Source organism: Centroberyx gerrardi, chromosome 19 (assembly GCF_048128805.1).
Source record: "Centroberyx gerrardi isolate f3 chromosome 19, fCenGer3.hap1.cur.20231027, whole genome shotgun sequence".
Taxonomy (NCBI): domain Eukaryota; kingdom Metazoa; phylum Chordata; class Actinopteri; order Beryciformes; family Berycidae; genus Centroberyx; species Centroberyx gerrardi.
The window spans coordinates 10,380,001-10,392,500 of NC_136015.1; the positions used below are offsets into that span (position 1 = coordinate 10,380,001).

The 12,500-nt window shown below is 47.2% G+C and overlaps 1 protein-coding gene across 1 annotated transcript in view; it reads right to left on the reverse strand.

The window, feature by feature from the left end:
- LOC139927198 (inactive phospholipase C-like protein 2) overlaps positions 1 to 12,500 on the reverse strand; it is a 25,027-nt gene that overhangs the window by 9,990 nt on the left and 2,537 nt on the right. Inside the window, exons 2-8 of the mRNA XM_071919246.2 lie at positions 4,426 to 4,527; positions 4,034 to 4,183; positions 3,684 to 3,844; positions 2,806 to 3,283; positions 1,436 to 2,668; positions 863 to 1,112; positions 446 to 732 (exon numbers count right to left, since the gene is read on the reverse strand). Coding sequence (XP_071775347.2) covers positions 446 to 732; positions 863 to 1,112; positions 1,436 to 2,668; positions 2,806 to 3,283; positions 3,684 to 3,844; positions 4,034 to 4,183; positions 4,426 to 4,527 — 2,661 coding nt within the window. The remainder of the gene's footprint in view (positions 1 to 445; positions 733 to 862; positions 1,113 to 1,435; positions 2,669 to 2,805; positions 3,284 to 3,683; positions 3,845 to 4,033; positions 4,184 to 4,425; positions 4,528 to 12,500) is intronic.

Consider the following 12,500-nt stretch of genomic DNA (forward strand, 5'->3'; position numbering starts at 1 on the left):
AAGGGTTGTGCAACTGAAAAGCCACTTAGTTCAGGTATTAACAACTGCAAAACCTGGAGACACTCGTCACTAGTGGAGGTCTTCAGTTGTTTTTGCAACTTTATCATAAAATATGAATCCATTTGGTTAGCTCTTCAATGCAATTACCAAAATTAATAATTCACAGAAATGTTTTTCCCTGTCACCTGTTTTTCACAAAAAAGAAACATGAAAAAAGCAATTATAATTATTTGACTGGTTGGCAACAATTGTGCTTCAGATGAATTGTGCCTTTGTTCGGAGCAGAATAGTCATTTAAACAGAAATATGTTTATTATGAACATGATGTCTATTATTAAAGATGAGGCCTATCAACAATGCTATTTCATTGTCCTATGGTATAAAATGATAAGATACCACATGAAAATAGATATGACCACACTCCATCCTCTTCGCTCCTCCTCACCTGCATGTTCTCCCTCAGGTCAGTGGCTTCTCTCAGCGGAGGGGCGGCCATCTTGAAGACCTCATCCACGGCTCGGACCCCCAGGTCCCTCAGAGCAGTGTAGTTCCTCCCCTTCCTGGCCTTCCTCACAGACAGGCCCCTCTTATGAGGCTTTCCCCCTCCTCTCCGGTTGGTCAGTGCCACATGGACAAACAGCCGGGCGAAGGGAAGGTCCTCCCCCGTCAGACACTGGAGTGGTACATGCCGGTAGCCGGGCTGAAGGCACTCCAGAGGAATGGTATACTGTCCTGTGGTAATACAGGGGGGGTCACATTTAAAAACATGGCACATGAACCTAACGAAGAATATGAAATGATAAGTGAGTTGTGTGTTTTTGACTCCATCCTACAGTAATGACCCTGCTGAACTGACACTGACCTATGAACTCGTCCCCTATGAAGTCGTCATCCAGCACCACAAAGCGAACCATGGCCAGCTCCGGCAGGTTGATCTGGAACTCAAAGCTCTCGTCGAAGATGGGGTTGTCCCCGTTCTGGGTCACCGTCCTGGTGCGGCGCTCGGCGCAGTCGGCCGGGATGCCGTGGATCTCCACGTAGACGTAGGGGTCCACCACGTCTCCTTTGGCCCCCGAACCCCTCGGCCTGGGCAGGTTCTGACCGCTGATCACCTGGGAGGAGGGATTGATATATGGGTTGTTTTATTTATTCATGCATCCTTTCTTTTATTTTTTGATTTTCAGAAGGTAATTAGGATTAACAGCATTGTGAGAAATAAGGATGGTGCCCTCAGCACACTATGTATGTGTTAAAATGGTGTTAGGCTAACACAGAAACTGTAGACTAGCTCACAAATTTTCTTTCTTGACATTAAGGATAAAATAGTAGAGAACAGTAGAAGAAGTTGTGGAAATTGAGAGATGTGAATGATGAGAAAGTCCCTGGCTAAAGCTGAATACAGGCTACTGAGGTCGTGTTACTGATCCTGCCACACCTTAACATGGAGGAGCTGCGGAGACACGCCGGGCACTGTGTCTCTGGTGTCGGCGCTGAAATAAGAAACCTCCTGGCGCATGATGGCCGGCCGCAGAACGAAGCCACAGTTCCCGTTCTGCCGGAACCAGGCCGTGTTCAGGTCCATCATCAGGCCGGCCGTCTGATAATTCATGGCCACAATCTGGCAACCACACTTCCACAGGTCCTGAGGGTTCATGTTGCTGGAGTCGATGCGCATGGGGCTGGGGAACACCCGCGACAGGAAATGCTTGTTGTGGTTGACAAAGTAGCCCGGGCTCTCGCCAGCGAGACGCACAGCCAGGGACTCGTGGAAGGAACACAGTTCCCAGGGTTTTTGGCTCTTGGATGATGTCTGGAAGTCAGTAAAGCGGATTGAGCGGCAAAGAGTTACTAGGTCAGAGAGCTCCTTCAGGAGTTGGAAGCGTCTGGGAGGAGGAGGAGGATTAGACTGAGTGACTGCTGTGGTGGAGACAGCTTTCTGAGAGCCCATCTCCTTCTCACCTCCTCCAGCCCCTCCACCTAACCCTCCGCTGCTCGCAGCTACCTTTATCCTCTGGCACATCTCTGCCCCTTCATCCTCCTCACTCACCTCCCCCTCTTCCCCTTCCCAACCTAATCCCAACTTCTTCCCCTTCAGTAGGATCTGACCTCTTAGGGCGTGTGGCGAGGGGAGGTACGACTCCCCCTCGTCGGGGGGGTCCGTGTATAACCTCTCCCCCAGTATTCTAACGAGCTGCTGCAGCATCACTTTCTGCTGTCGAAGCGAACAGTGGTTCTCAATGCACAGAATTAACGGATACTCCGACGCCACGAATGCGAACCTTCCGATCGCTTCCAGCACGCAACGGAGGGCCAGGGGCGAGGTGAGGGTGTGTCCGGTGCAGACCACCGGCTCCTCGTCAGGACCGTCCCAGACGTCCACCTCTACACACCGGCATCCCATCTTGAGCGCGCGGATGTAGCCAGAGATGTCGGAGGGGCCTCGGAACTGGTCCTCGATGAGGTAGGTGTTGTGGGAGGAGTTGATGTAGTAGTGAGACAGAGGCTGGCACATGTCCTGACACACGGTGCCGTGCTCCCCGTCGAAGAGGTGGCACTCCGCAGAGGTGAGGTAGCTGGTGAAGCCGTCCAATGACAGGCATCCCTGCTGACGGCCCTCCTCCGATGGCTCGTGGGATTGGATGAGGTCCAGGCTGGTCTCCTCGCTCACCTGGTTAAGATGAAGACACAGTGAGAGAGAAAGAGTGAGAGGAGGAAGAGAAATTGGATGGGGACAATTGAGGATAAGCTTTTGACTCAGTTTTCTGCCATCTGTATGTGTGATTCATTTGTGTGTGTGTTACCCACTTGAACCACACCCTGCTCAGCCTCCAGGAACCTCATCAGGTCTTTGGTGTCCAGGAACTCCTTGTTGCTAGAGAACTGCACCAACAGAAAGTAGATCTCCGGACGGGTGCAAAGGTCATGGAAGACCTCGATGAACTCCCGCTTGGTCACTCGCTCGTTTCTCCCCGCTCGTCTTTTGTTTTCGCTGTGGTCTTTAGCTACAGATCCGTTATCTAGCGTAGCAGCACCGACCCCACATATCCTCTCCCTGACTCTCTGAAGCTCTTTGAACCTGTGCTCCACTTTGCCACTGCTCACTCCGGGGTTCGCGCTCTGTATCAACCCTACGGCCGATCGCAAACCGATTCCCTCCTCCGCGTCCCCCTGTCCGTCCGATTCAGCGGCAGAGGAGAACAGCTGCTCCAGCCAGCTGAGCCGAAGGCTGTCCTGGCTGCTGGCGATCATGTCCAGGGCGTGCTTCCCATACTGCATCAGATACCTGGGGCCAGATCAGAGAAGGCTGATGCAATAGGACAGTATATTGTAATAGTTTTACCTTCACCTTTCAATATTGCGTTACGTACATTTACAGTTTTCATCTTAGGCATTTCGCTGCCACTATAGATCACCAAAGATACCTTGAACCAAAATGTTTTGGTTGTCAGTCAAGGGAAGAGCCTTTTAATCCCCAATATAAAATACAGACGATTCCAAGTCCATGTGATTTGGTTCTACTGTTTCAGAATACTAACACTACTGTTAGGCTATGGTATAATAGAAAAAAGTGCTCTAAAAGAAGATTACTTATCTAAACACTGAGTGTAATTTGTGGCCGGTACAGCTGAAGATTTACAGATGTACAGTATAAGACCGCTGACTGATCCCTCGCTCTGTCATACCTGAGGCCGGTCACCCAGATGTTGGCCACCTCAGCAGAGTTGGCCACCAGATCCAAGCTCTCATACGTCTCTGCGTAGATGATGGAGAACGCACAATCCTCCGAGATCTGATCATACACCCCGCAGGTCCGGAAGGTTTCTGTGTTACGACCTGTACGCACCTAGAATGAGACCATGAGAGGTTCAGCAAGACCTACAGTAGATTGTCTTATATACAGTTCATGTTTGTTAAGACTGTCCTTGCCTTAGCCAAAACGAATCAATGGGACCATCCAGAAAAGTGACGACCCCATGACCACAGGTTTCATCAAGAGCGCTTGATTTACAAACTTTTTCCTCTGGACACTGACCTCTCGTATGGAGGGGAGGGAGATCCGGGCCTTGTCTGACTCCTTCTTGGACGGCTCCCAGCACAGGGCCTGCAGCCCTGCGTCCAGGAGGTAGTAGCGCTGGTAGACCCGCGAGTTGGAGCGCACCTTCCTCAGTTCACTTCCCTCAACCTGGAATCAAGATATGGATGACGTTGTGACCCACTGCCCTTCAGTGCAAGTGAGCTGATTCAATTAATGAACGCCACAATGAAAAGATATTCAACAATTAATCTGTGATATGACTGGTGAGCATTGATGTTCAGTTCAGAGGCTCAGACAGGATCAATAGCCTGATCAAGCCTTGATGCATGCATATTTCAGGTATGTGAAGCCTATGCTTTATATATGGGGTCACACGGGAGCTGACCCACCATGGAGTGGATGCAGTCGGCGGCACTGCTGATCTTCCTCTCTGACAGGCTGCTACTGAAGGACACTGTCTTCTTCCTCTCCCGACCCGCACGAGACCCGTCCTGATGGAGGGAAGAAGAGGAGCGAAGGGTGAGCAGGAAGAAGGGAAGACAGAGATACAGAGCGGAGACAGGTGTAATGAGAGAAGGAGAAAAACGAGACAAAAGAGAGGGACAGAAAGACAGACAGGAGGAGAGAGAGACCGGTGATCCTTCTGAAGATTATTCTTTGCGTTGTGAGATTACTTCTGCTTGGGCATAATAAGCAAACCTGTTTTTCCTGTTCAAAATAGACGTCACAGGATTAAAAAGCATATCAGTTTATATAACCGTATATAAACACAGATTATTTAGTGTACTGGACAGAGCCTCCTCCTACCAAGCTGTTATTGTTTTTCCTGATACCATGCTAAAAGCCTTTGCCTGCCCTTGCCCTTCACCATTACACCATTAATCAAACCTGACTAGACAGAGGCAGCAAGCTGCAGCATTCTAATTTTGCCCCTCCTCAACGACATTGGCAGGCCCAATCAGGTTATCTGGGCTCGCCATCACAGCTCATCAATCTGATATATTGACCGATCAAACCGGGACAGAACGTTACAGAAACAGATAAGAACATATATATGGGGGCGAAGTTATTCAATTACGGGTATATTGGAGTCCTGATAAAATCAAATCAAAGACTTAATTGATGAAGATAATCTATGGCAGGATAAGACATTAACTTAATTGTGGCTGATTCAATCCCAAATTGATTGATCCAAGACATAAACACTCATATACTTACTCTCTCACACACAATCTTCACAGTTCCCCAGTTTCCAAACAGCAATCTTTCACTGACAAAATTCTCAGCTATCAATGCCATACTAGTTTATAACAGTCTATGTTTTCTGAAGAAACACTGCTGTGAATTTGTTTTTGATATTTCTGGGTAAGTTACACAAGTGAAACAGAAAAATAACAAAATTACTTTGAAATGGTTAGTGAACAAACAAAAACAATCCTGTGTTGTAGATGGTAGTGAACGTGATATTTTTTACCAGTGGCAGATGAAATCCGGCAGCATGCTGCTTTGTGGGTAACAGAAGCGGAGAGGTCATGTTTTTGCCTCTCAAAAGTGGTATTTTAGTAGGCCAATCGATCAGGCCGATCATCATTTTCATATTTAGAGTGAAAAATCTGTGCACACTGATCCGTGGCCGATTGATCTCTACCCATCGGGCAACACGGAGAAACACGACTTTGATAACACGCAAGCAGGAGTTCATTTGAACATCAAAAGCGCTTGGCTGTTTTATGAGAGAAGAGACGAGGGAACCCTGCATGTGAGAAATATCTGGGGGATACGAGAGGCAGAGATAAGAGAGAGAGAGAGAGAGAGAGAGAGAGAGAGAGAGAGAGAGAGAGAGAGAGAGAGAGAGAGACCCGGGCTGTGTTTCATCTGAAGAATATGAATGAATGTGCGAAAGAGGGGAAGCATCATTCACGGAGGATGAAAGGGTTTCCCTTAGTGGGAGGGGAGGACGCCCAATCATCACAGTCCTCATACAATCGCCTCATTAGGATGCATAAGTGTTGCCAACAGCGACAACAGCGTTTTTAGGTGGTACTCTAAAAATACCGGCGCCTGGGGGCATTAGAGAGAGGGAGAGAGAGGGAGGAAGAGATGAGGTGGACGGAGGGTGAGAGAGAGATTGTATGCCTTTCCTTCTTGCACCCCCTCTACACACACACACACACACACACACACACACACACACACACTTCTACCCTCGCAGTCTGCGTGAAGAGAATGCATAAGAGGAGACCTGACACTCAGATCATGATCCCTTTTAAGAAAGAATATGAGGGAGAGGGCAAACCATGAAAGAATCAAACAAACACTTGAAATTGAGCTAATGGATTTTACTGCTGATGTTGTCATTAACAACCTGCCTCCCGCTGTGCGTTACGCTATAAACTCTAACTGCAACTCCACCTCAAACAGCGACACTCTAATGCAACTCCACCCCTCCAGCAGGGTGAAATCATGAATGGATGATCACAGCTTCTCTCTCTCTCTTTTTTTTTTTTAAAGATGGAGGGAGCGAGGGAACAGGGATCTGTCTTTTCTCAGTTCTCCTGAGACCGATCATGGGAAATTCACTGACCCAGAATGAGGCGCAGTGCCAGCAGCCACTGACTTAACACAAATGCAGACAAACACACACACACACACACACACACACACACACACACACACACACCACCCTATAAACTCTCCCTTTCCTTTCATGCAGTGCAATGACAGGCGCAGAAAATCAATGTTGCCCTCAATCTATATCTCTATCTGTGTGTGTGACATTAGCAGTAATGGTCTCTCTGTGGCCATACAGTACCAGCACCAATCACAGTGCATGGCAGTTAGGTGCTCCACATAGATAATGCAGAGCCGTCTCCACAGACACTCATGCACTATGTGACTGGTGAAAAATGTGTCATCCCTGATTGATAGATAGGAAATAGACAACTTCCCTCACAGACTAATAAACCTGCTACAGTGTGAGCCTGTCACAAGCTGGGGGACTTGAAAAAGACCAGGATTCTCCATGTGACCTATTCAAGAGATGGGATTCAATTATCACATGGCGAGCCTGCGCTATACATTCAACTCTGTTAGCCTCCAACATCAATAACTGATGGAAAGGGAGGGAGACAGAGTTCAAACACACAGCCGAACGGCGCTGACGTCAACGATGACCCCAAATGAATTATCCTGACAAGATAATAGCAGGGGGCATATGCGAAGTCACAAATACACCCACATGCAAGACAAACACCTGGACAAAACACAATGGTAAACGTATTGATTTGTGTATGCAAAAAAGGCACACACCCTGTCTAAATAGATTACGGCCATAGGTACACACACACACCTACACACACAGAGACACCCAACCTCGTCCTCTATCCCCCGATGGAACTCAAATTGCATTTTACTCGAGTAAATCGCCACTAGTATGTGCGTGTTTCCTTAACAGAGAAAGATCCTATGTATTTCCCCTCACGGAGGCCGAGCATGCGTCGAGATCCTCCCCAAAAAAACAGCAGTGCTTCAAAACAGGAAGCAGCCTGTCAGTCAGCCAGTCACAGAGAGCTTCCTGTGGCTCCACAGGCATCACAGGAAGAGCGGAGTGAGGCGACAACACAGACGAGAAAGAAAGAAAGAAAGAAGGATGAAGGAACACAGCAATACTAACAAATGCCAGCCGTCCTGACCTGTGGAGAGGGGATTTAGTTTATTCCAGTTGGAACACGTGAATAAACGTGAATATCGCTGCTGCTGCTGCTGCTGCTGTTGCTGCTGTGTGAAATTTTTCTCACTCCAATTTTGAATTTTTGTTGTTACTTTAATTAAAGGTTTGCAGAGGCTTTTGTGGAGCAAGTCTGACCCATGAAGCCCATTCAAAACCCATTCACAACCTTGCAATTTCCAAAACACAATGTAGCCGTTTTGCAGGGAAATGTTTCCTGATGTGAATTGCTCAATATTTCAAAAATGTATGTTATTACATCCTCTTAAATTACTTACTTTTTTGGTGAGAAAAAGTGTCAGTTACTATTAACTTCAAGCAATCTGTTTCTCAGAGGTGTCAGATATTTCAAATTGCATATATCTAACTTTGGGTTGAAATGATCATTTAATGTATTGGTTTTAAATTGGGATTTTTTTTTCCGTTTGCCAGTTTTCATCTGCCAGCAATACGCAAGCTTGTGGTCCAGATGTGAATACATTTGTATAATTTGGTGTTAGTGCGACATTCCAATTGCTCCTAAGAGGACACGGGCGTCTAGACTGATTGAACTGCGCGGTGGATGGACAGATGTGGGGATGGATGGAGGGAGAGAGTGATGGGGAGTGACTGTGTGGCAGAGGAGATTAGATGGAGTGATCAGACAGAGAGATTGAGAGGGACACATGACAAGATCACAGGGGAGACAAATCACTAAAAGTTGAAAGTTGAGATGAGGAAATGGATAAACAAAAAAAGGGGGGAAAAAAAGGAAAAGCCGGAGGGAGGATAGAGAGAAATAAATAAAGAGGCTCTTGGGCAGATTACTGTCTGGCTGGCTGGCTGTATGCGTGCGGTCACACAGGCTCGCACTTGGCATTTGCCTCTAGGCACTAGCATGGACTTATGCTTTCATTAGCCGGCTTACCATGCATACGCAACATGATGCATGAGCGCGTTATGTGTGTATGGATGCAACAAGCTACTATCACTAATTACAGAACCTCCAAGTCAGCAGAAAGAGAATGTAGGTCATTAGTGGGCGGCGTCTTTGATCCGCTAATTAAGACAGATAGAAAAACAGAGAGAGGGAGGGAGAGAGAGACAGAGAGAGAGAATGGAGAGAATGGAGGAGTGAAAATTGGTAGGGAGGAGGAAATGTCTTGCCTGTGGCCCTGTGTGTTTGACAGTGGGTGATGGATGATGGATGGCAGAGTTTATTCCAGTGTTTCTCACCCCGGGGCTCAGGACAACCCACGAGGTTCCCAGATGATTTACTGGAAATTGTGAGATGATTTATGGAATGTAAAAAAAAAATTCTACCAAAAAAAAAAAAAAAAAAGGAATTCCACCGTCAAGACTTCTTACAATAATAAATGTAGTAAAATAGTCTAAAAAAGGGAAAATAAAAATCAGCATTTGGCTTCAAAGTTCACTATCATGAGGGTTTATGCTCATGAGCCAAAGAGTTTGAGAACCACTATTTAAGTCCAACACACACAGCAGCAGCCACCAGCACATGGCAGAAGCATGCATGTGTGTGTGTGTGTGTGTGTGTGTGAGACTGTTACAGAGGACGGGAAGTCAACCCTGAGTAAGAAACAGGAAGCACTATGCGGTCATATAATTCTGTCAGCGGCACAGTGCGAGGGAGTGTGTTCAACAGAAAATGTGGTGAACTCACAATCTCTTGACAGCACGGCCTCACTAAAAACCCACTGCCCTAATGGCGAGAAGAGGAGCAGATGCTCTTTTACGCTACAAACCTTTGAAGTCCCATGTGCGCACACACAGTCTCGCTCGCATCCACACAATCAAACACGCGCACACACAAAACGAAACAAGCAAAAGGTTGACTTTAAAAGGTCATCTTGTCAGAGAGCTAACCGCGATTTCAGCTGACGAGCGTCACAGATGCATCTTTTGAAGCTAGGAGGACCACTAAAACCAAGTGCCGGGTACCGGAGCCTTGAGGGAGGGATGAGCTGCAAGCAACAATGCACCCATCAAAGTGTTGAGTGCATTTCTCACATGCCTCAGCGACGACCTTGGTGAGGCAGATTCCCAGACACAAACTCATACCCATGCAAACACACACACACACGCGCGCGCGCACACATACCTACACAAGTGCACAGACACACACACACCTATCAATCCTCTCCATGCCTCCATCCCACAGCAACAGCAGGATTAGCATGTATGTGTGTGTTTCTGTGAGTCTGTCACTGTTTGTGCTCGTCTCTGTGTACACACACTTTCAGCACATGCTTTTTGCACGTTTACAATTCAGTGTACACATCTACGCATGAATATGCATGCATGTCTGTGTACATAGCGGCACATGCATGGCTGTATGCGTACATGCTCATATGCACAGCCTGTGTCTGTAATGAGTGTATATGGGGAGTGAGTTGATCACCGTAGTAGTATTTTGCTCTGCCCCATCAGCGTCAGAGAGAAGGTTTACCCTGCTGGTCTGCTGTGCAGCGGCGCGGTTTAGCAGTCTAAAGTGGTGTAAAGCGGGCTAAAGATGTCAGTGGGAGCTGCAGGAGGCGCTCAGGGCGGTTCTGACTCCAGCCTTAACCCTCCCCAGCTGTCTGCCAAGGCCCAGGGCTAATACTGTTCCCTCAGTCAGAAAAACACACACAAAGACATCGGGTGGCTCCAAAACACACACACACATGCACACACATGCACACACATGCACACGTACGCACAGACACACACAGGTATATATGGACACACACAAATACATGCACAGGCACACAGACACACACATACATACACATACTTGTGCACTTGGACGCATTTGTGCAAACACACCCTGAAATGTGCACATATGCATACACATACACACATTGACACAGACTGAGACAAATGCATATTGTAAGTGTACACACACACCCATCAGTAACCCACAAACCTGGTCTAAACAAGATAACAGGCATTCAATAATTAATTTGCAAACCTGACAGATAAAAACTGCAGTCATAGAAATGCAGCAGAGATACAATCACAATCACACATACACATACACACACACACACACACACACACACACACGCACACTCACTGTGTATATCTGAGTGTGTGTTTTTCACATTGTGTGTGTAGATGTAAGCATCACTGGAGAACTGGAAAGCAGACAACATTTGAGCTGTGTATTCTCAGAAGACAGGTCTGTGCATGTGTGTACGTGTTATACATGTCTATGTGTGTGTGTGTGTGTGTGTGTGTATGAAACCATGCACGTCTGTGTGTTTGAGAGTGAGAGAGAGAGTGCCTGATGGTAATCTATGTCCAGATGAACTTGAAGCAGACACAAACTAATGAGCGGGCACTTCTCCTGCACGTACGCCACCAGGAAAGAAGGACGGAGAGGCGAGCGGAGAACACGATGAACATACTGATGAAACACAACGAGAGGTACGCTCATTACATCAGCAGGAGTGAGCACGAGGACCTAAGAGTGACCTATCGTATGCAAACACACACACAAGACCCAAATCCCCTGGCTCCTGTTAAACCGGTCTGGAATGTCATGTTTCCTGTTTATCTGCCTACATACCATCCAGAGGATTCTCCCATTGTGAGGAATCCTGAGATTAGCCATAGGGGAAGGTTCATCCTGCAGAGCCAGACTACAGCAAAGCAGACACTGCAGACAGGTGGATTCATAACTCTCCGGCTCCTAGACTAAGCTCCGTCCACCCAAAGCTTCGGGGTTTAAGATCAAACCGTGAGTATGCACCTTTTATGGTGATAGTGGCAAAACTCTGTGGATTGCGCAAGTTGGTTTCTTGATCATTGGTCATTTTCAGCATTAAATATGCCCACTGAGCAATTACAAACATATATAGCCACCCACGTCTTCCTAACAGCAACGCGTGCAAATTTCTCCTTCACTGGACGGGATGCACAGCATTTTTCCCACGCTGCTCTGCATTACCGCTCTTTGAAGTGCAGATAGTGCGCTGGGTGCTGGCGATGTTCTGGAGCCATTAAAGGCCACATCAAACGTGGCAGTGGATATCAGGCGGCATGCAGAGCACCACCCTCACCAGGAGTCATTTAACGCCATTTATGGCCCAGCAGGGGATGCAGAAGGTATGGACGCCACAACTTTACTGAAGCGGAGAGAGAGAAAGTTTTTGAATCCTCAATGTCTGGCTGAAGGTTAAAGTAGAGAAATGGGTAAGACAGCAGGGAAGTGATGTGCAGTGTGTGGACATGGAGGTGAGAAAAGGTGTGTGTGTCTGCATATTTGTGTGTGTGTTGGAGTGAAGGAGAGAGCAATGGAGAGAGAGTGAGGCGTCCTCACCAACTGCTCGTGACTCAATAGCAATATTGCAACATGAACTGTGCGAGGAAATTGGCCAACTGGCCCGCTTCCTGCCTTGCCTAGCGCTGAGAGCCAATCAGACGCAGATGAAGCCAGAAACATGTTCAACTAATCATGTCTCTGCAGGCAGCAGCTCTAGAGACAAGCAGCTAATGTAAGATCTTCCACAGTCTCACTCCTACAGGCTGAAGCCTCATAAAGACAAAGTCAGATGAGACATTATAACTATTGACATGATAATGTGTTTAATGGCATTTGGGTCTAAAACCTGATGGGAACACTGTGATTAAGGGCTATACAACTAAACTTGATCTGAAATTTATGCTCAAATGCGATCAGATTGGTGAAAACAACTGGATTAATTAGAGCAGGATAGTGATACTGATTTGAAGTCTTAGTAGATAGTTTGGAGC